The sequence below is a fragment of the Hippocampus zosterae genome, chromosome 7 (genome assembly GCF_025434085.1).
Source record: "Hippocampus zosterae strain Florida chromosome 7, ASM2543408v3, whole genome shotgun sequence".
NCBI lineage: Eukaryota > Metazoa > Chordata > Actinopteri > Syngnathiformes > Syngnathidae > Hippocampus > Hippocampus zosterae.
In genome coordinates, this window is record NC_067457.1 from 26604062 (window position 1) to 26625527 (window position 21466).

The following is a 21466-nucleotide window of genomic DNA, read 5'->3' on the forward strand; positions in this document are numbered from 1 at the left end:
AGAGTTGCAGCCTCTCCGGCTCTCTCTTGGATACAGTGTTACCATGGCAGCCACGTTTTCTGCACGTGTAGTACGCGACGGGAGCGGGTGAATGAGACCACACCTATCGATTCGCCGGCTGCCGATTGATACAGCCGAGCACAGCGAGCACACACGCGTAGTCACCATCACCGAGAGCCGTTTGAAAGGAAGACAAGGTTAGGTGTGTTGCACTTTTCAGTTCCAGCTGATTTTATTTCCTTCTCGGAGGAAAAGAAATACAAATAAAAACAACAATCTGTACAGAGGTCTGAGAGGCAGTGATTGACCCAAAACGTTGGCTGCTTTTTTTTTTTTTCTTGTCATAAACAACAAAACAATATTGGCATGATTGGACACAACATGGTCATACACAGCATATTGCACAAATGAAAAGAAAACAACAAAAGAAAAAAGCAAAAAAAAAAAAAAAGAAAATGTTGAAAAATGTCTTGGAAAAAGAGAAACTCCCGGACCACAATCATCTTCGACGTGTCCAAAGATGGCCGTCCTAGTGCCTGTCATTGATCATCATCATCGTCGTCATCATCGTCATCATACATAAAACACACAATCTTTGCTTATAGTACAGTCAGTTTACATAAATATCTTCATGTTATTTTTCTTTTAAAAATCTTCAACACAACAGCTATAGCTACATATACCTGAATCTGAAATACAAATGCTATTTTGCCATGCCATAATATAGGAAAAAACAATTAGCCTTTTGCTATACTTAGCCAACAGGTACAGAAAGATTAAATACTATTTTGGATGCGGTTTTGCGCGAGAACAGATGAAAGCACTTCATACACCTTCTTCCCTCCAAAGTCCAGGCAAAGTGGAAACGAGAGTGAAATTCCATCCAGTGGTTCAAAATAAAACTTATCATGGAAAGTAAGAGCAGAAGACCAAGAAGTAGAAGAAGAACAAGAACAAGAAGAAAAGCACACAGAGGTATTAGCTCTATCTAAACAGTGACACTCTGGGATCTTTCAGTCCTGACAAGTCTTGATGATGTGTACTGGAATAAGACGGTCACCGTTTGAGGCAGCATGGGAGCCCCTCGGTGGTGTTTTTGTTGACTTGGCTGGTGGAACTGGAGTCACTGTGCCATTAAGAAGCATGTGGCTAAATATTGTAAACACGGTGTGAGGTCAGATTGTGCCAACTGAACTCGCCCCTCGCCCAACTCCCCCTCCCCCCGCCCACTCCCTCCCAAACACGAAATGTAGATCCAAACAACAATGCAATGGGGTCTACCCACTCTCAGCCCCGCCCCTCCGTGGCCACGCCCCACAAACCCCTCGACTTTCAATAGATTTTGTACAAAAATACAAGTAAAAAAATCATGACGCACTCCAAAAGTCAGAGAGGTCAGACACTTTAAATAAGAGACACTTCTAGCCCTTCCGCGCTGGGTACAGACAAGTGTATGTGCAGACACACACATACACGCGCACATGAACGAGACCTGTACGAGAACAATACTTCTATGTATAAAAAAATGGGGGCCGGTATAAATACATCAATATAAAAAAAGTCATCTCGACACAGAGGAACTAGAAACTTGAAGCACTAGGCAGAAAGGATGCAGACTAGGATGGGGAGGGGGGGGGGGGGGGCGTTGGTCCTGAATTGTGCACTGAGTGTTTTAAGAAAGCTGAGAAAGGTTTTTTGAAGTCTGGAGTCAGTTTTTTTTTTTTGGGAAGTCCTGCCGTTGAAAGAGAAGCTGGTGATTGTGAATTGTGTCCATCCGACTGTCTCACACGTCGCGTCGTTACGCTGCAATGAACATTTAACAACAGCTAAATCCTCCTCATTCAGGAGAGCATGCGTGTTGAAAGTGGAACTACGTTTTTTTAGAGGGGGGGGGCAAAAACACACTTGAAGTGTCCCCCCCCCCCCCGCCCCATGAAAAATAACACCAATGTTCAGTTTATTGTCACTCGTCATCTCATGAGTTAACGTTCACTTCTTTCTTGCTTACATTCACTCCTCCACTGCTTCCAAATGCAAACGAAGCATTTTTCTCCCCCCTTAGCACCGCCCGCGCGCCCCCGGCAGAGGCACCGAGTCTGTGAGTAGCGCGCACACGCAGCGTCTCCCTCTTTCCACTCTATTCCGTGAAAATGGCTCCGGCGGGGAGGGGAGGGGGGGGGGGGGGGGACGGGGGGGTCGAAGAGTTCACAACTCGGGAGGGTTCGTCGCGGGTCGCCTCGGCTCGGCTGCGGTTTCAGTAGGTGAACACCAGGTTGGAGATGGTGGACTCCAGCCAGTCTCCTGAGATCATCTCGCTCACCTCCCGAGTGCAGTAGTCCGGGAAGTCAAAGTGGGAGCCGGCGCCGCACTCCCCGAAGCTCCAGTCCAAGTCCCGGTCCAGCTCGGCGTCAGAGAAGCCCATGCCGCCCAGAGACATGCTCTCGTAGCCGGGGCTCGGGTTCAAGTCGAGCCGCTCGTCTTCGAACTCCTCATCCGATGAGGAGGAGGAGGATGACGAGGAGGAGACCGACGACGAGTGGGAGGCTGACGGCGTCGGGGAGGAGGCGCGCGAGTACCTGAGGCGCGCGGTGGGGGACGACTCGCTGCCCGCGGGGCTCTGCTCCTCGTACAGGCTCAGCGGGTCGCTGGATTCGGCCGAGCTGCTCAGGGTGGGACTGGCCGGGACCGCGGCGGAGGGAGGCCCGCTCTCGCAGCTGCCCGCCCCGGCGCAGGTGACGCCGCGCCTCGCCTCTCCGGCGCGCTTGTCGGGGATCTGTCTGGCCGCGGACACCGACCTGGATTTGAAGAGGCTCTGGTGGTCGCCGCCGAGGGGCGCGCCGTCCGGACCCGGGGGGCTGCTGCCGCTGCTGCAGCTGCTGGTGGTCTTGCTAGCTACGTGCTTGTGCGCCCGGCTCGCCGCTTTGGCCGCGGGGCTCCTTTTGGCTTTGCCGCCGCGCTCCGAGCTCTTCTCCCCGCGATCCGCCTGCTGCTTGCTCGCCCCGCTGCCGGACTTGACCTTCTTCCTGGGCCGGTACTTATAGTCTGGGTAGTCGGCCATGTGTTTGAGCCGCAGGCGCTCCGCCTCCCGGATGAAGGGGATCTTGTCGGCGTCTTTGAGCAGCTTCCACCGCTTGCCCAGCCGCTTGGAGATCTCCGCGTTGTGCATATCCGGAGACTGCTCCATGATCTTCCTCCTTTCGATCTGCGACCAGACCATGAAGGCGTTCATGGGTCTCTTGATGTGGCCCGTCGGGGTTTTGCACCAGGCCAGGTCGCTCCGCTCCGCCGGGGCGGGAGACGCGTCCATCTCCGAGTCCATCTCCCCGCTGTCCGTGGAGTCCCCGGCCGGGGAAAGAGCTCGGGCGCTCACGTGCTGCAGCTGCCGCTGCTGCTGCACCATCCTTACAGTGCGGTAAATAAAAAAGTGCCGCTTCTCAACAATAGTCCCCACTCGTTCCTGTCACACCGACGAATAAACTTGTGCCTCGCAACAACACCAGGAAAAAAAAACTTCCCAAGTCTCTCTTCAATCTCGACTCGGAACCTTTTGGGCTCAATTTACTTGAAGGAAAAAAATAACAACAACAGTAAAAAAAAAACCGACCCGAGAGTCAACTTTTCAACTGCCGGTGCGGCTGAAAACTCGACCCACTGGACTGAGAACGCGTCGCTGTGGACGACACCAGTGCAAGTCCCTCAAGTGGACGTCAGCGGCGCGGCTCGCGTGTGCGGTTGAGGAACCATGTGGTTGAATGGAGCCGCTGCGCTTTCTCATAGTCTCCCCGTTTGCCTGCGCGCTCTGTCAACCTTACTGTAAACACAACAAGGACCGCCGCGCCTTTTTATAGCTTCTCGGCCGAAGAACCGCCGGCCAATCGGCGCTTGTCTCCATCCCCGGTTATTCACTGGGGCCGCGCCCCTCGCCCTCTGATTGGCCGGGCCAAAAAAGACAGGGAGGGGCAAAAATAATAATAATAATCATCATGTGCAACGAGGATCGGTGTGTCTGACCTCATTCCTGTCAGACTGGAGAAGGGAGACAAACTTGGTGTATTTATTTCATGGAGCTCAGTGAGCTTTATTTTTATTTATTTTTTTACTAGTTGCTGCCGTTCAAACAAAACGATGAGGCAATGAAATGTTTGGAGAGGGATGAGGGTGGTAATCAACCCACCGAGAAATTCACCCAGCCTGTTATTGTGCATCACTGCAACCTAAAACAGGAGTGTGTGAACGTAAAACAGTAGTGTGTGAATGGCTTTCGGAACACCAAAAGCGGAAACACAGTTGAGGTCAATCTAAATCCCAGGGGTCAAACTCTGATCCTCGGCGGGGGGAGGGGCAGGGGAACCATCCCGCATGTTTTTCCTTCTTCCGACTCACCCGATTGGAATGATCAGCTCTCATAACGATCTGGATCGTTTGAGTCAGGTGTGTTGGAGGAAGGAAATATCTCTGACATGCAGGATGATCCCCCCCCTCCCTCCCCAACCCCTCCGAGTGCCGCAGTCTGGCACCTGTGATCTAAACAGTATTATGAAGCAATAAAAACATTGAGCGTTCACCCATCTCAACGCTGCAGCTTTACTCTGGTCACATGTTGATGTCGCGTAAGATCGCATTACCGTTGGTGTCGCTAGATGTCAGGCTAGAGCCAAAAGGAGCTGATGGAGCGTGCGCGGCGGCGCACGTCGGCGCGTGTGCGTATGCACAGTATTATCTTGACGGAGCCGTGTCATTAAAGCTGAGGATGATGTTATGCTCTGCGATGCTTGACTGGGATGTGCGGGCCCCTTCGGAGCAAAGTAAAGTGCGGCGATGGAAATGCATCGCAGGAACCCGTCTTACAAGTACCTTTAAGCAGTGCAGTATTTTGTTCAGGTCATACCAGTGCTTTTTTTTTTTCCGGGGGTGGGCAGGGAGGGGGTAATGTTACTGAAGAAGACGTTCCAAGATGAAAGTCACAATGTTATGAAAATAAAGTTGTCATAACAGAGAAGAGTCACGGTGGAAAACGGACGCATGGATTTTCTCACACAAGCACAAGTGCAAAATTTATTCTTAAATTAGCTCGGCGTTATTGTGGTAACATGTCACCTTGAGCCTTGCATTTCCATTTGCTAGAGCACTTGGCGTCATCGAGTCATTTTGGAGTATATGTGGCTGACTGTGAAAAAAAAAAAAAAAAAAGAAGCGAGGTACGCCCTAGACTGGTTGCCAGTCAACAAACCGCCATTCGCACCCCTGGACAACTTCGGGTCTTCGCCGAAGCCTCTGAGGCGGACACGCTAACCACCATCTACTTTGGGGCTGCGCTTCTCCTTTATTCTATTTTTTACCCCCCCCCCCCGCCCCACCCCACACACACACACAAAGACACATTAAATCATAACTTCATTCTTGTACAGCAAACCCTAAAAAAATACTTTTTGGTTGGGGGGGCAATCCTGTTTCTCAGTGCGAATCTCACCTAATTGTTTTGTTTGGTGGCATTTTGGAGAGCCACAATGTTTTAGGTGATTTCAGAGGCAACTTCTTTTTTTTTTTGGTGGGGGGGCATCAATTATTTTGATGTCATCTATTCTCGCCACCCACAAAATCGGCAATATATACACAACGATTTATTTGAAAAACTATGACTTCACTCTGCCTTTCCAGCAGCTCCTATATTTTGTTGTTCTACTTCTTCCTTTCATAACTTTGCTGCTGTGAATTGGGAATTTCTCCATTGCGAGACTAATAAAGGGTTTCTTATCTTATCTTATCTTATCATAGCTTTTCTATTCCTTAGGTATTTGGCAATATTTTTGATTGAAGAAAAAAAAAATCAACAAGAGGACATGGACAAGAAAGAAAAAAAAACACATTTTGCAAGCCCATCGTTTTTTTTTTAAACCGATATTAGGTGACACTAAGTTAATAATGACTTTGGCAAATATTTTTTTTAGGCGTACAATCTGAATAATAATGAGCTCATTGTTCAGTGCAAACAATTTGAGGACGCAGCTGCCACCTTATTTGTCAGCCCATTGTGTACAGTGCTCCTCGGGGCCCCCCGACGCGCACGCTGAGCTCGCACGCCCTTATAAGGGGCCGCACGTGCGGCTATCTGTCATCTTACCTGTCTGCGTGAGCTGCAGCCGTCGGGTGGTTTCCACCACGTCACACTGGGGCGGCGCCATGCCAAGCGCCCCGTCGTCCGGGCCATCTTCAGAGCCGCGGGATCCCGTGGTGTTTACCCCCAAATACACCGACACTTGGTTTCGGCTCTGTTGACGCCTGCAGGGATAGTGTCATGATGAGAGAGTGCGGCGGCGGCGGCGGGAGGAGGAGAATTCAACAATGACTTCACAAAAAGAGCGTTCGCCGGTGTTTGCGGTGCGTGCTGATGTTACGACAGCTGTTGTGGATGTTGTTTACACTTCTGGGAATGAGGCGAGATGACATTTAAGGGGCTTGGGAAATCGGAATGACTTAGTGGCTCTTTTGCAAGAGCAATTTCCTTGTTTACTTGTTAGTGCATGAAGCTAGGTCAAACCTTTCGAGTTCCGTGTTGGTGGAAAGCCCCCCCCCCCGAGTGCACTACAGGCCGCTCGTGGCGGCGTGTGTGCGTAACCCCGTTCCTCCACAGACAGATTTATGACCCCGAGCCGGTTACCGATTGGCCCGAAAAGACAACGCGGGTGAGGCTAAAGCGCGCCTTTCTCCCGGCGCTGTCAAACGGACGTATTCATTACAGCGCTCTCGCCGCCCTCGGAATGACGCGCCACTTTGACCTGCCCGCTCGTCATCTGCGGGTCAAACACAATGAGGCCTTTGTGCACACGCCTCCGAGTGTAAACGTGCGCGCCTGCGTGCCTGCGTCTGTGCCCGAACTGAATAGGCGCCTTTCCAAGGATTGGAAGTTTTATAAAGCAGCGGGAAGTCCCTTCCACCCTGCAGTCAAATGGAGAAAGTGAAGACTAAGCGGTTGATTGGCATCCGTTTTTGCTCTCGGTGACTCATTGTCGGGTCACTTTGGTCGCTTGAGAGTTTGCTGCGGATGCGTCAGACAGTGCGGGCGGCGAATGCTCCATTGCACCCACATTGTGCTCTTCATGAAACTCAATTTTGGTTTTTTAACATTGGCCCACACTGTATCCAGAGAGAGGCCTTCCCTTTGTCATTTTTCTGGCAATATTGTTCATTTGGCCTTTGTTTTACCATCGCAAAGTGCAGATTTTGGAAAAAAGCGTCGAGTATTTCTTGCTACAAGATGAACGAGTTTGATCAAACATGATTAAAAAAGAATTCTTCAAAGTCGAATTCGGAGCAAGGTGCAAATAAGAAAATACAAGAAAGACCGTCTCAGTCTTTACTGGAGTGGAATATTGGCCTACCACATTTATTTTTTTTTCCAGATGATTTTTTTTTTTATTTCGGGTAAAAAGCAATGAAACAAAAAAAAAAAAACGTCAATAATGGCGTGCTTGTTCACTTTTGATCTCACGTTTGGGTTCAAATGCTCTCAATGAAGTCCTTGTCGGTGGCAAATCAGGAGCTTCTATTGGAGCCGCTTTCTCCTGATGCGAGTCAAAGTGTCAAATAAGTCAAGCGAGTCCCGTCAGTCGACTGCTACGCTCGCACCCCACGAAAATTGCCCGTATGTGCACACAAGGCAAAAGACGTACAAACACACCCTCAACGCGAGGCAGTACCAGTCTGCCGCTGCACAACTCAGACATGAGGCATAGTCAAATCAGGAGGGCACACACACACACACACACGCACACACACACACAACCATCCACTCCAACAGTCTCACAGCACTTTCAGACACTCAGATTTTTTGCGTTGTGTGGAAAAGCCATAGGACCGGAGAAGGAGCATCGAGTGGGAGCACAGATGAAGGAGGGGAGGGGGTGATGGGTGGGGGGGGTGAGCGATTTCGGTGGAGGCAGAAGTCGTCAAGGGCTCATTTTCTTCTTTTGCAAACGTTGACGCCACCGCGCTCATCTCCATCCAAAACGGAGCCTCGACGAGCCGCGTGGACGGGAGACGGGACGGACGCTTTGTAATGGCACCGGGACAAAAACGCCCGCTTGGAGTCGGGTCCGGATGGAACGAAAGATGCCAAAGGAGAAGCTTTTGGATGGATGTAGCGCAACAACGGGCGTTGTTTGGTTTTGGCTCGTTCAGGACGGATGGCAGAGCAGAATTTGCCGGGTCGCACCGATTTCGACAGAAGAATCAATGTCTGGGAAAGAAGTTAGGCACTGAGGAGAGAAAGATGGGGGGGGGGGGTGACTGCCTGACCCCCCCTCCCCGCCCCAAAACAAAAACAAAAACATTCTATTGCTCCAAATCTGCACGGATTGCATCGCTTATCTCCCTGCAATCTCCCTCTCGGCATTTCTAACCTTTTTTGTCTCCTTACTTTCAATTCGAGAGCTGCAAAGCAAACGACATACGTCGAGCAAGCTTCGGAATGTACAGACGTATAACCTCGCACGCCCCCCCTCCCCCACACCCCCCTTTTCCTCCTCCCCTTTAACAAGCATAGCATCCTCCGGGCACGTCAGGTCAGGGGGAACGGCGCGTCTGTCCTCAGCTCGCCCGGGGAGCGAGCGCTGTCCTCAGCTCGCTCCCGCCCCGCCAGCGGGGGGGCTGGATGAGGCTCAGCCGCGGAGCTCGGAGACCCCTCTGCGGCTCCAGACAGGCTCGAGACGCACTGACCTACATCAGCCTCTGCCAGACGAGCAGAGAGTGGAAGAGGGTGAGGGATGGCGGTGAGAGAGGGAGAGCGCGTGAGAGAGAGAGAGAGAGAGAGAATGAGGGGGGGGGGCGCAAAATAAATGCAAGACGAGTGATCAAATTAACTGCAAAGCAAGAGCAAGCTTTCCAAAATATCTCACCTGAAATCCCCTTTTCTCTCATGAATTCATCCAGATGCGTCCTCACCTAACTTGCCTCCCTCTCTCTCCCTCCCTCCCTCCCTCCCTCCCTCCCTCATCAGCTTCAAACGCACGGCGTCGCACCACCCGAATCGTCTCTTCGCGTCGGAGGATTAGTCGTCTCTGGCATGCGAACTCCGCATTAGAAAAAGGAAGCTTAGCTGAAGGCTGAGGCATCATCAGCGTCCGCCGCCCTCGCTCGACGGCTCCTCACATCTCATGCGATTCACTTTTGCGCTTCCGGAGCGAGAGGCAGAAAAGCGGAGCGTTTGCGCTTCGGGCCGTCACGAGGACGCGCGTCTGCCTCGCGACGTGGGATCATTACGAACAATGTCTTCTCTATCCCCCCCAGGTGTGAACGTCAGTCAACCTGGAGGCAAAAAACCTTTTAGGAAGTGAGGTCAAATCTATCCGGGTCGGCGTCCCAGATTGGGACGAAATGGAAGGTGGCTCGGGCCTGACAGGCTTCATTTACTATTCTCCTCGAAAGCTCCTCCTGATTTATCGCCAGCTGCTCGTACCTCACGCTTCATCTGCAGAGGATGGACCCCCGTGCGGAGGCTGCGGACATTTTAGACCGAGTGTTCGGCTGAGATTGAACACATCACCGGAGATAAACCAAAATCCTCTCTCCCCCTCTCTCACACTGCAAGACCTTCAAATTGCACCTGTCACATCAATGACAACTTCTGATGGAGTAAAAGCTTATTTGCTGTCGCCATCTGTCCTCGGGGTGGGGGTGGGGGCTAGGGGTGGGGGGGTTATGTTTATGTCTTGGGAAGTAATCCTTGAAACGTAACTTTGCGATGAGCTGTTTTTGCCCCGCTCGACGATTGCAAGCGGAGCACTCGAGTTTGTGTATGGAAGCTGAGCTATACGGCCGCCCCCCCCCCCCCGAAATGCCAAAGAAATGATCTTTCGAATATCAATTCAGATGGAAATCTCCCACCTTATCCTCGCAAAAAAAAAAAAACAATGCAAATAGGACATCACGTCCATATCGTCTTTCACGGTTTTGTTTTCATGAGGGGGTTGGGGTGGGGGGACTCTGGACCGGTGCAGCCATATTTTCAAAGCCAGTGCCCAATGGAGACAGACAGAGACGTCAATGTATATGTTGCCTTCGGGGGAAGAGTGATCGGGTCCAGATGCAAAGAAAAGTGGGTCACTGCACTACAAAAAAAAATGCCCCAGACACTTTCCTTCCCTTTATGTACACTGCTTGCAATGTACACACGAAGAGTTGCCAAGTCAGACCATTTCCCTCCCCATCTCCCAAAATAGCACAGAGCGGACTTTGAGTGCGCCTGTCGACTTGCATCTGGCAAATATCCGACATGAGCTTCCACCCCTTATGGACAGAAAAATCACTCCAACATAACAACAGGGTATGTGTCACATCTTTTGTCTTGGAGTCCTTCTAGAATGCCCAAAGTAGTAGTTGCCTTAAAGCCCCAGATTCTTTCAAGCCATCGCAAACAAAAGTGCGGTTCGCTGCTCACGTCTTTGATGAAGCGTTTCAGCACGACCGAGGCCTTGGATCGGGACCAGCTTGATCTCCTAGGCGGGACTTTCAGAATAAGTGTTTGTCAGGAGATTTGAGGCCGTTTGCTGAGGTTGTGTTTGCATTCTCGGCCGCAATATATCATCTGGTTTAAGGCCAAGAGTCTGCCAGTGGACTTTTCCACGTAGGGTTGAAAATGTGGGCATGCAACTGAATTGGCTCGGGTTCAAAGACATTCGTCTGAGCGTGGCCCAAAACGTACTTCGGCATGCTGCTAAGGAGCCGTTACATGGGCTCTTTTGTCAGGTTGTTGAGAGAAATGTGTTTGGGAGCCTGAAAAAGTAAACTTAATAAAAGCCCCCCCCACCCCCCTAAAAAAAAGTCTCTGTATGGATTTGTGTTGGAATGGAACAAACTTATTACAAAGTCAACGTTGACGCTGTATGTCATTAAAATGCTATTAATCTATTCCGGCCTCTTTCCAAAAGTATTATGAACTGAATAGAACAAGTGCACTCGATGTTGTTATGAAAATACACAGATGAAGAGATACAGATAAATACAACGAAACGAAACGACGCCAAATTAGCACATTAATTCGACGGACATTGTGCTGCTCACTCTGCGGTGCGCACCTTGGCCACCTGGGGGCAGTGTAATACAGACATGCTGATATAAAAATGGAGAGGTTTCAGCTTCCCAGTAAAAGTCATTTTCGTGGTTCGTTGAGGTGACCCATAGAGGTACGGTTGCTGAGCTTATGATAAATAAAATGAAAACCAGTTCAAAAATGTATCACGCCTACAGCCTGAGGTCAACTTGGCTCGGGTGCGCCCGCGACCCTTGCGAGGATAAAGCGGTTCGGGTAAATGGATGAAATAAATGTGCTTTCATCTGAATTCTGCCTATTGTGAGCTCTTTCTATCTTGAAAAAAAAAGAAAAGAAAAGAAAAACACCACCTGAAAACGGTTGACACACTTTTTCCTCCCTGCCCCTTTGCCTTCAGCTTTTTGTCTTCACTTAACATGCTACACATAGTGACAAATGTCGTCGCTGTGAGGGTCACAGGAGAACAGCAATATCCAGATGAACTCGGAGCATCTAAACAATTGGGAGCAGACACACACACACGCACACACACACACACGAGTAGGGCCGGCTAAGGAAGGAGAACATGATTGGACTGGACAGCTGGTGTCAAGCCATGGGGCATTTTCGGCAGTGTTATGATGCGTAATCATTCAGTTGTCTAAGGAGGTGTGCGGGGGGGGGGGGGGGGGGGGATGTGACAGTGCCGCCACGCACAGGTCATTCCATAGCAATGGCCAGGCTGCATCGCATTGATTAGTGTCTGAGTGTCGGGCACATCTTGAGGCTGCAATGTAGCAGCGTCGCCGCGGTGACGAGGGCCGAGTGTTTGCCGAGGGTTGTTCTTAGAGAAGCGGATGTGTGTGCGTGCGCGCGTGTGTGTGTGTCGGGGGGAAATGATTAAAATGCCTCCGATAATCATCAAAATATAATCCTTCAATTACAATTATGGAGGCACGAGAGCTCTCCCATCTGGCAGGCGGAATATGGAATCAAACAGGCAAAGAAAAACACGAGAGCCTCGAAGATGGAATCTAACTTTTCAGAAGACAATTATCCGAAGGGTCCCTTTGGCTTAACGGCAATGATGTGACACTGCAAAGGTTTGCAATGGCTGGTGCACCCACCCCATCCCCCCACCGACATCCAAGCCTCCTATGGATCAATGTTGCCACATTGTAGCCTCCGAGACGTTATGCTCTTGAATTATGCTCTTTATTTTCTTAAAAGGGCGGCCCGGTAGTCCAGTGGTTAGCACGTCGGCTTCACAGTGCAGAGGTACCGGGTTCGATTCCAGCTCCGGCCTCCCTGTGTGGAGTTTGCATGTTCTCCCCGGGCCTGCGTGGGTTTTCTCCGGGTGCTCCGGTTTCCTCCCACATTCCAAAAACATGCGTGGCAGGCTGATTGAACGCTCTAAATTGTCCCTAGGTGTGAGTGTGAGCGTGGATGGTTGTTCGTCTCTGTGTGCCCTGTGATTGGCTGGCAACCGATTCAGGGTGTCCCCCGCCTGCTGCCCGAAGACAGCTGGGATAGGCTCCAGCACCCCCCCGCGACCCTAATGAGGATCAAGCGGTTCGGACGATGACTGACTGATACGAGTTCAAGTGTCCGGCGTGCGTTTTGGTTTCCTTTGACTTAATCATGAGCTGTCAACATGAGAGTTGAAAGAATTTCAGGCAGGCCATAGCCTTGTCTAACAGCAACGTATTGTTTTGCTGCCATTTTGTGTCGTACATGAGTACCGGAGCGGCCGAAAGTGTCCTGAACTGACCAGACAAAAGGGAGAAAAATAAAGAATGATTTCAGAATGTTGCTGAAGTCTCGGGTGGGGGAGATTTTCGAGAAGAGACAGGAAGAGGGTGGATCAGAGGGAAGACAGAAAAAAGGGCCGCTTGTATTCGTCAGCCGCACATCGAGTCCAGCCGGTCTGTGTGTTCATTGCCTCACATTTTCTTTTTCTGCTTTCGTCGTCTCCCCGGGGCTGTGCGTTGCTTTCATAGCCCAAGGAGCCTTATCTAAGCAGGCCTCCTGAGAAAACACCGAGACGGGGAGAGTGAAGACTGCGCAGTGGTACACGGGGAAGGGGGTCAGCGCTGCCCTTAACACTAATGAGTCACGCATTCTTTGAAAATGCAACCGTTTCAACACTTTTAAGATGGATTGATGCAACACCGCCTGCAGGGGAAAAAAAAAGAAATGAATTCTTAAAATGAACTGGAGCAAAACACCCTCGAGCAAACAACAATCGGTCCGGTAGCACTTCAGTGAAAGTGACCGGGTCACCTCAGGTAACTCTTCAGATGCGCGGCGGCCAACGTGACAAAACAAGCTGCTTATGTGTTATGTCACCCGCTGCGAAGTCATCGTAGGTGAGAAGGAAATCTGCCGAGTCAGACCACAAATAGATCTGGCAAACGAATTGCCCGGAAACGATGACTTTGTCCTCGTCATTGTGAAAGTGACTCCAAACAACAGGCGGCGATTTCTTTGGCCACAAGCACAAGCAAATACAACCCAATATGAGTTCAAGTTGAGTTTCAAAGTAAGTTGCTTGGAATTATGCTTCTATTAAAAAAACAACAACACCCTTTATGATGACCAGGTGTGAGTTCATCATTTACCAGTCAACATGACCTCAAACGATAAGCAGCCATTTTGTTGGAACTTCGCCACACGTCGCTTTCCTCGTGTGGCGCTTTCGTTTTCGACGTGTGGCCTCCTCTTCGCGCCAAGATGCGCATTTACGTTAACGACATAACAACTGTAGCACACGCCGTTGCCTCAGCTTCACATTACTGGAGCGTGATGTTCTCAGCTCGGGGGCCAAACTCTCTGACTCCCTCTGTGTGTGTGTGTGTGTGTGTGTGTGTGTGTGTGTGTGTGTGTGTGCTTGTTTGCAAACTGCTGAGCACAAGCCAGAGACTGGGTTCACACCGGATTAGCTGTGAGTTGGCTAAACACCAGATAGCAGCGATAACAATGTTTGTGCCCGTAGGTGTGTTTGTGTGCTGGATGAGAGGTAGTGAGTCGAGTGGAGGTGGGGGAGGGTGTGTGTGTGTGTTTTGGGGAGGAGGGTGGGGGCTGATATCAGCAGGAATAAGCCAAAACACCGATAAGGCTTTTTCAGCATCGGCACTTCTAATGGTCGGTTGCATGCTAGCACATAGCGATGCCGTTTGCTGACCTTTATTTTCAAACGTCAAAGTGAGCGGAGAGGATCTAAAGAAGGAAGGATGGTAGGAGGGGAAGAAAGATTTGCCATTTCTTGATCCCCCCCCCCTCCCACGAGCGAAAGCAAACGGCATCTTCGCTTTCCTTCCCTGCGCTTCCTCTTGTTCACCTTTCCTCCATCGTTCCTCCCCAGAAATAAAAGCCCCCGTAAAGATGAGGATTCATCGCGCCTCGCCGTGGGAGGGGCAAGGTGAATCTTTTAAAAGGCTCCTCGTGTTCCCCAGCCAATCCATTGATGTTCAAGTGTTTAACGCGCAAACGGGGCCCCACGTCGACACTTCGCCTGCCTCGCTTTAAACGCCGGAGCGTCGCGAATCTTCCACGGGACCTCATTGATGTTGCTTGTTTTTACCTGCGAAAGAAGACGCTAATCCTCCCCGATGCTCGCCAAGGTGATACGCGCAGGGGGCGAGAGGGGAGGACCGCCCGTCTGTCAACGCCACCTCAACAAAGCCGGCCGGCTCTTTTCAAGCAACACACATGCGAGCGCCAACCTGGAAATAACAAGGCATCGTCTACAAAAAGCCAGATTGTAAACGTGGAGCTGTCGAACATCCTTCTTGACATATGAATCGCGCGAACGGAGCTGCCCCGAACGTTAAACAAAGACTAAGAGGATTGGCAGCCTCCACTGGCCTCTGTGCCTCTGCGCAAACGTTGCTGCGATTCAACCGCCATTGCGAGTCATACAAATTGAGGCTCATTTTCAATAAGCGGGAGATTATTTCAGTGGCTTTGACATAAAACGATCTTCCAACAAACACATTGTTGGCCATGAAAACCGTACGGGAGACGGGGAATATGTTATCCGAGCAAAGAAAGAAGCTTTGTCATCTATTTAAAGCGGCCGTTTTTTTATCCAAGCTCTCAAAGGGGTGTCAGTCTTGCGGAAGGAAAGAAGAAGAAGGAACCTTTCAGTACATGTGTAATCTGCCATGCCAGGCCTGTATGAAACATTATATATGGGGGCCGGATTTATACGGCAGGTCCGAGCGGCCAATTCTTTGAAGCACGCCTGTGATTTATTATTATTATCCCCCCCACCACCCCCCCACCCCGGACTACTTCCACACACTTCAACTCATACTCAAAACGGCAAAATTCACACTGACAGGAACACAAGAAACAAATATGACGAAAAGTAACTTTGCAAGCATTTAATGGAGCAGCGACGACACGGCAGTAAAATACAAGACGTAAATAGTGTACATATTTTGCACACCATTTGGACCCGTCTTGATTGAAATGGGGGAAACTTCAGTCGTCAGATTGTTTTCCCACTCCTGCGTGCTCTATAGACACTTAACCGTCTTAAAAACTTTTTTAAAAAGTATTCTTGTACTTCTGTTTTCAGCAAGTTGGAATTTACTACAGCTAATAAAAAACTCTGCTAGCTCAATGCTAACGGTCAGGGGAAAACGTATCCGCGGCGGAATTCCTTCTCCGCCACGGTTGTTGCTGTACTACGGGAAGGATCCTCAACACATGAAAAGCAAACCTACAAGCACAACTAAGAGCAGAACTTTGTTTGGGAAAATTCATTGTTAGGACGACAGTGAAGGTCAAGTTGCTCGTAGAGTGTAAAAACTCATGGAGAAAAAAAAGCAATCAGTTAAAAACCTGCGATATAGCAAGGACGTGAAAATGAATCGGGGCTTAATGTATAAACAAATGGTAAAATAACAAACCGATAATTCATCAAGCAAAAAAAAAAAAAGATGATAGCTTAATATTTTGCGAACACCACTTACTGCTTTGCTCAGATTAGAAGTAAATTAAACACTCTCCATCTTTGTCACCTTCACATTATCACACACACACACACGCGACTCATCTTCATGTGGGAGTGTGAATAGAGAAAGCTCCAGTCTCCTCTAAATCCCTAAAAGCTGTCATTGACTTCAAACACACACACACACACACACACACACACGCACAAGCGCACACACACGTCTTCACAGTGGAGTGCCTCTGCCAACGTCTGGCTTTATTTTTCTATAGGACGCTTTAGATATGGCCCCTACAGCCCAGACCTGCCACACTACAAAGCAACACTCACTTCAGTTCATCTGAATTTTACGTTCTATGGGCATAAAATAAATCCATGCCCCTCAAGTCACATCATTAACACATTAGATGTGATTTTTTTTTTTAAATTCGACCTTAAAATGACAGAAAGCAATTATTTTTTTGCCGTTTTAGCGGTTTTGTAATTATTCATGGATGGGATTTCAGTGCTAACAGAGTTTTCGTTATATTTTGAAACTATATTCCCCCTCTCCCCATGGGAAATGCAGTGGGGAGCCATGAGACAAAAAAAAATCTATCTCAAATCAGATTTAACCATTGAAATGAATAGAAGCGCCATTAATCCGTGCTAGTCTTCCTCTGAACGAGCAAAAAAAAATATTTTAATATGTATTTTCATAGAGGAATAGAGTGCTCCATAATACTGTACTTAATAAAGACACAAAGACGTAATTCAATAGAATTCAAAAGAAAACGTTTTTTTTTCCACACAACATTGAAGACAGACAGACGGAAACACTGTTCATTGAGATGTCTTAACTACTTCCAGCTCAGCAGTGCGGCACAATTTGCTGTTCAATGCAGAGGATAAAGAATACATGAAAAAACACCGTCTGCATGTGTTTCTGCACCATTTTTGTTCAATCGTTGCTGGAAGGGTTACAGCACGCACCACAGATGCTATTTAGCATTCGCATTAAGGTAGCTGAATGAAAGGCTAAGCTAGTGTATGTGTGGTTGGGGGAGAGGGGAGGGGGGGGGTTGGGTCATGGGTATATAATATATTCTGTGACCCACATTTACGTGTTGAAAGGCAACAAAACTACACTGCAGCCCTCCCATCCAATTTCACAGCACATCACTGTCAGTGTGTGTGTGAGAGAGAGAGAGAGAAAGAGAGAGAGAGAGAGAGAGAGAGAGATAAAAGGACCGAGTTATCCATCTTATCCAGAGGAGATGTTTTGAAAGAAACTATTAATAAATGTATGAGAGGCAAAAGAAAAAGGATCATTCTGCGGCTTTGCAAAAATAATAGCAGGGGGGGGGGGGGGGAGTTGTACAAAGAAAAAAAAAAGGAAAAATAAAATCACAGCTTGGTAGCATTCTAGCAGACACTGCTTGCAACGAGCTATACGACCTAATGGAAAGACGTTATCTCCGGTCAGCTTTCCTATTTATTATTCACAGGATGGGTGAGAAGGAACGGTGGCGAGCTCAACAGCAGTCAGTCACAATATGTCCCACAGCGACGGCACCCTATTCATGTGCAAAATAAAGATTAATAAGCAGCGCAGGCGCATCAAAGAGAGGCTGCAAAGTTGGCAAAAGCCGGAAGAAGCTTGGAGCTTTGATTTGGAAGGCTTATATCAAATGCAAAATAGATTATGGGAAAATAACACGGAAGGATTTCTTTTGTGGTGGGAAGACGGGGGGGGGGGGGGGGCATTCAATGGCAGGTAATGGATGCTAAGCATTCAAATCAGTAGGAACACTGAACATTTTGTCTTATGAAGAGGAGTGAGTTGTAGACATTTTCATCATCTTTGTAAAGACGAGGTCACAGATTATTTGTTATTTCAGAGTTTAGAGATTTTAAAAGGCTTCTACTGGTCCGGAAATCATTGAGTGGTTTGGAGTCCGGAATACAGTAAAGGAATTCTAATTGAATAGAAACTCAGCAAAAGGCTCTTAGATCTGCAGATGTGGGCCGCTTAGCGGAGCCAAGAGTTCCAAGCAAACATGGTGAAGCAGCATTTAGTTGTTATGCTGCACGGAAACTGAATAAACTGCCAAACGAAGTCAAATCGAGTCCAGTCCAGGTCAAAAACCTTTTCTCCTCATACCTTTGATTTGATGACCTTTTAGTAGATGTACGCGACGATGTGCGATGTACGGCGGGCTTCGGCGAGTGTCGGCAGAACGACGAGTCCCGTCAGAAATGTTAATACATTCAAAGGGAAATTGCTTCGTGTTTATCTGTAATACGGCAAAACGGCTCAACTTTGATCCCCGGGCCCATGTCGAAGCTTGCGCAAACAGCGCTGGCATTTCAAATGCTAATTCCCCACCGCGCGCGGTCTTATTAGCTATAACCGCCTTCCACGCGGACAATGAAATGCGCCACGAGACGAGAAGAGTGCAGATTATTGAGAACGTAATAGCGACAGCCATCTTTGGGAGACGTGTTTATGAGCTGCGCTCGTGTTCGATAATGAGCTGATAAACATGTCAATAAACAACATCGACGCAGCCGCTTGTTTGGACACCAATTTTGTGTTTCTGTCTGTTTTCTATGGTAACACGTTTGGATTTTAGAGACGCGCTGGCAGGCGGGGAATATTTAACAAGCCAAATAGCCTTGCTTTTCTTTTTTTTTTTTTGCTTTTTAGGTACTCAGCAGTTGCTATGCAACAGCATCCTCCAAAGTGTCAGGTTCAGGGCTACATTCCTCTTCAGAAAAGGAGCATGAATATAGGTGTGCATTCAGGATTCCTCATTAGAAAGAAATTCCAAAATGTTATGTTTGACATTTTCCCCACAATTTTTGAAGGCTCGCTCGGATCGTCGCGGCCTCGTCTTTGTGCCGAGCACATTGTCTTCATTCAGTAGTCATCCGGGCGCCTCCTTTTCAGCTACGCTCGTCAGAAATCACTTTTCCTCTCACTGTGATCATCTTTGTCTGCTCTGCTAGCAGACACACACACACACATACACACACACACACTTTCTAGCCATGTACCTACCGTACTGCGTCTGTGAGTAGGCAGACTGTCTGTATAATTGGGTTATCCTTTTCTTCTCTAGTCTGATGCACAGAGACACACACACACACACACACACACACACACAACTAGTTTGATATGTGGAGACATTCACGTACAGATTGTTGCTGAGGTAGGTGATGTGCTCTCATGCGTGTTTTCATTTAAGGGAATAAAAGGGACAGCGTTTTGATGGGACAAGTCTTCATTCTCATATCAATCCAATCAAATCAATCCTCTCAACTGCGGGGGGGGGGGGGGCTTTTGTCTCCAGATTTGACCTGCATGCTGGCAACATATCGTGTCTGCGTAGACGGTATGCGTTTTCTCCCAGAGCCGGCAAACACAAATGCATATGGACAGATGCACACGGCAATACAGTGGTGATGAAAGGGCACATTTTCCCAAGGTTTAGTGAAGAGCGCACTCGCATGCGAAAGCCTGGACGAGCCCCCGCCATTGCCCCCCACCCCAGTCCTCCACGCGGGGCGTCCGCCTCCACTCGATGTGTCGCTTTACCGCAAACCTGGACCACAGTGAGGTGACCCTGTTTTAATGTGTTTTGAAAAGGTCTCCGCCTGATTCCGAAAGGCCCTTCTAGGCTTCTATGCGTGGCTAAGCTTCAGCGTGATATCGTCAGACACGGAGAACGCTCACATATTGGACCGCTGACACACGTGCGTTCATTACCAGAGGAAAAAAAAAAACAAAAGCAATATCAAAAGGCAATAGCATGCCTGAGTGGACGTCAAACCTAACAGCTAAGGGGGGGTTTTATACCTGTTTGAAACCCCCGTCTGACACAGTGGAGGATGCCGGACCAGACTTTTTCAGCAGTTCTTTTCACCTAATGAGGAACAACAGTAAGAAAAAGTGAGCCAAAGCTCCTCGGGGCTGCCAACAGAGTCCGCGCATTCTGTCAGATGTGAAAAAAAAAAAAAAGATGAAGAGGAGAAGAAAGCCCCTGCAAGTTGGTGATGGACGGCAACATAGAGCGTTGGCAGGGTGGCCAAGGAATACAAAGGAGAGAAACGCTCTCTCATTTCTCGCCGTTAAATGTATCGTGTCTGCGCGCATGAGCCGAACGCACAGAGGTCTTCATATAGCAACGATTTTTTTTTTCAACTGGAAAAGAAGGACAAAATGGAGTCATGATATGGTTGCATTGCTTGCATTGGAGAGGCTGAAAACAGTCCGCGAAACATATGAAAGGCTTGCTACGCTTTCCGCGTCATTGTCAAGCGACGGGACCGAGACGTCAACAACTTGCTTGGCCGCCAAAGCCCAACGAAACGCAGCGGCTGCCTGGTCCTGCGAGGCCAATTTGAAATCGGATTGGTAAAAGAAACGGTCCCATTCCAAATGGAGTTTCAGTTACAGGAGAAACCTATCGATGCTTTTATTTGCAGCGGTCTGAGTGCCAAACAGCTGCAGCTCATTCAGAACACCGCAGCTCGGCTTCTGACCACACCAAAGATCAGAGCATATTACTCCAATCCGGATGGCTTTACACTAGCGGTGGAATCAATTTTTAAAATTTGCTACTGGTCTTGAAGTCACTGATCCTGAATAAATTCAAGAAACGCAAATATAAACCCAGTAGGGCTCCGAGATCTCCCGATGTGGGTCAATTAGTGGAGCCCAGAGGTCAAAGTAAACACGGCGAAGCAGCATTTAGCCGTTATGCTGCACCCAAATGGAATAAGCTGGCCAACAGAAGCGGGATTGTTATGAAACCGTATGTTGCGATAAATCACATCTCAAACGCATTCAGCACGTTTTAATGAGGGTGATAACACTCCCAATATGGCTTCCTTTAGCCGTGTCGCAAAAGATTCGTCGGATGAAAGCAAAACTATTATTTACCTAGGGGCTATTTTTTTGCAAAAACACCAAATTAGGGCATAGCCTGCCTTGGTCCTTTGACAAATAGGTGCAACACAGTTGAGAGCATTGCTATGTATTAGCTCGCAGATGGACTGCCGCCTTCCCCCGGCACTCCCCGTGATGATAAACCATGTTCCCGTTTATCAGACGGGACACAATCACACACGAGCATTGCCGCCTAGCCGCGGCCGCGTGCCAAAAACGCAGTCCCTCTTTCAAAGCGTCCCCCCCCCCCAACCCACGGTGAGCCAAACCAATCAGGAATGCATCCACCTCACTTCAAACGTGCTCATCGAGCATACGTGTGCAGACAACGACGGCCTGGCCCGCGCAGCGACGTCGCCGGGCTACGCTAACATGACGGGCTGCGTTAATTACCGCTCGCGCTTGATAGCATCCCAACAGCGCGCGTCCCTTTAGGAACGTCAAGTTGCAAAGTCTTAACGCAGATGGTTGAATTGCAGTGAGGAAGATGCGCGCAACGTATAGCTGTGATCGTGCCGTCGCTTTGGGTGTGATGCTAATTGGCGTC

At 49.0% G+C, this 21466-nt stretch overlaps 1 protein-coding gene across 1 annotated transcript; it reads right to left on the bottom strand.

Moving 5' to 3' along the window:
- Positions 1-203: 203 nt before the first annotated feature.
- LOC127603178 (transcription factor SOX-4-like) lies at positions 204-4075 on the bottom strand. The gene has a single exon (XM_052069273.1). It carries the CDS (start codon positions 3398-3400, stop codon positions 2255-2257), a length of 1146 nt encoding a protein of 381 aa, XP_051925233.1. The 5' UTR covers positions 3401-4075; the 3' UTR covers positions 204-2254.
- Between the last annotated feature and the right edge of the window lie 17391 nt (positions 4076-21466).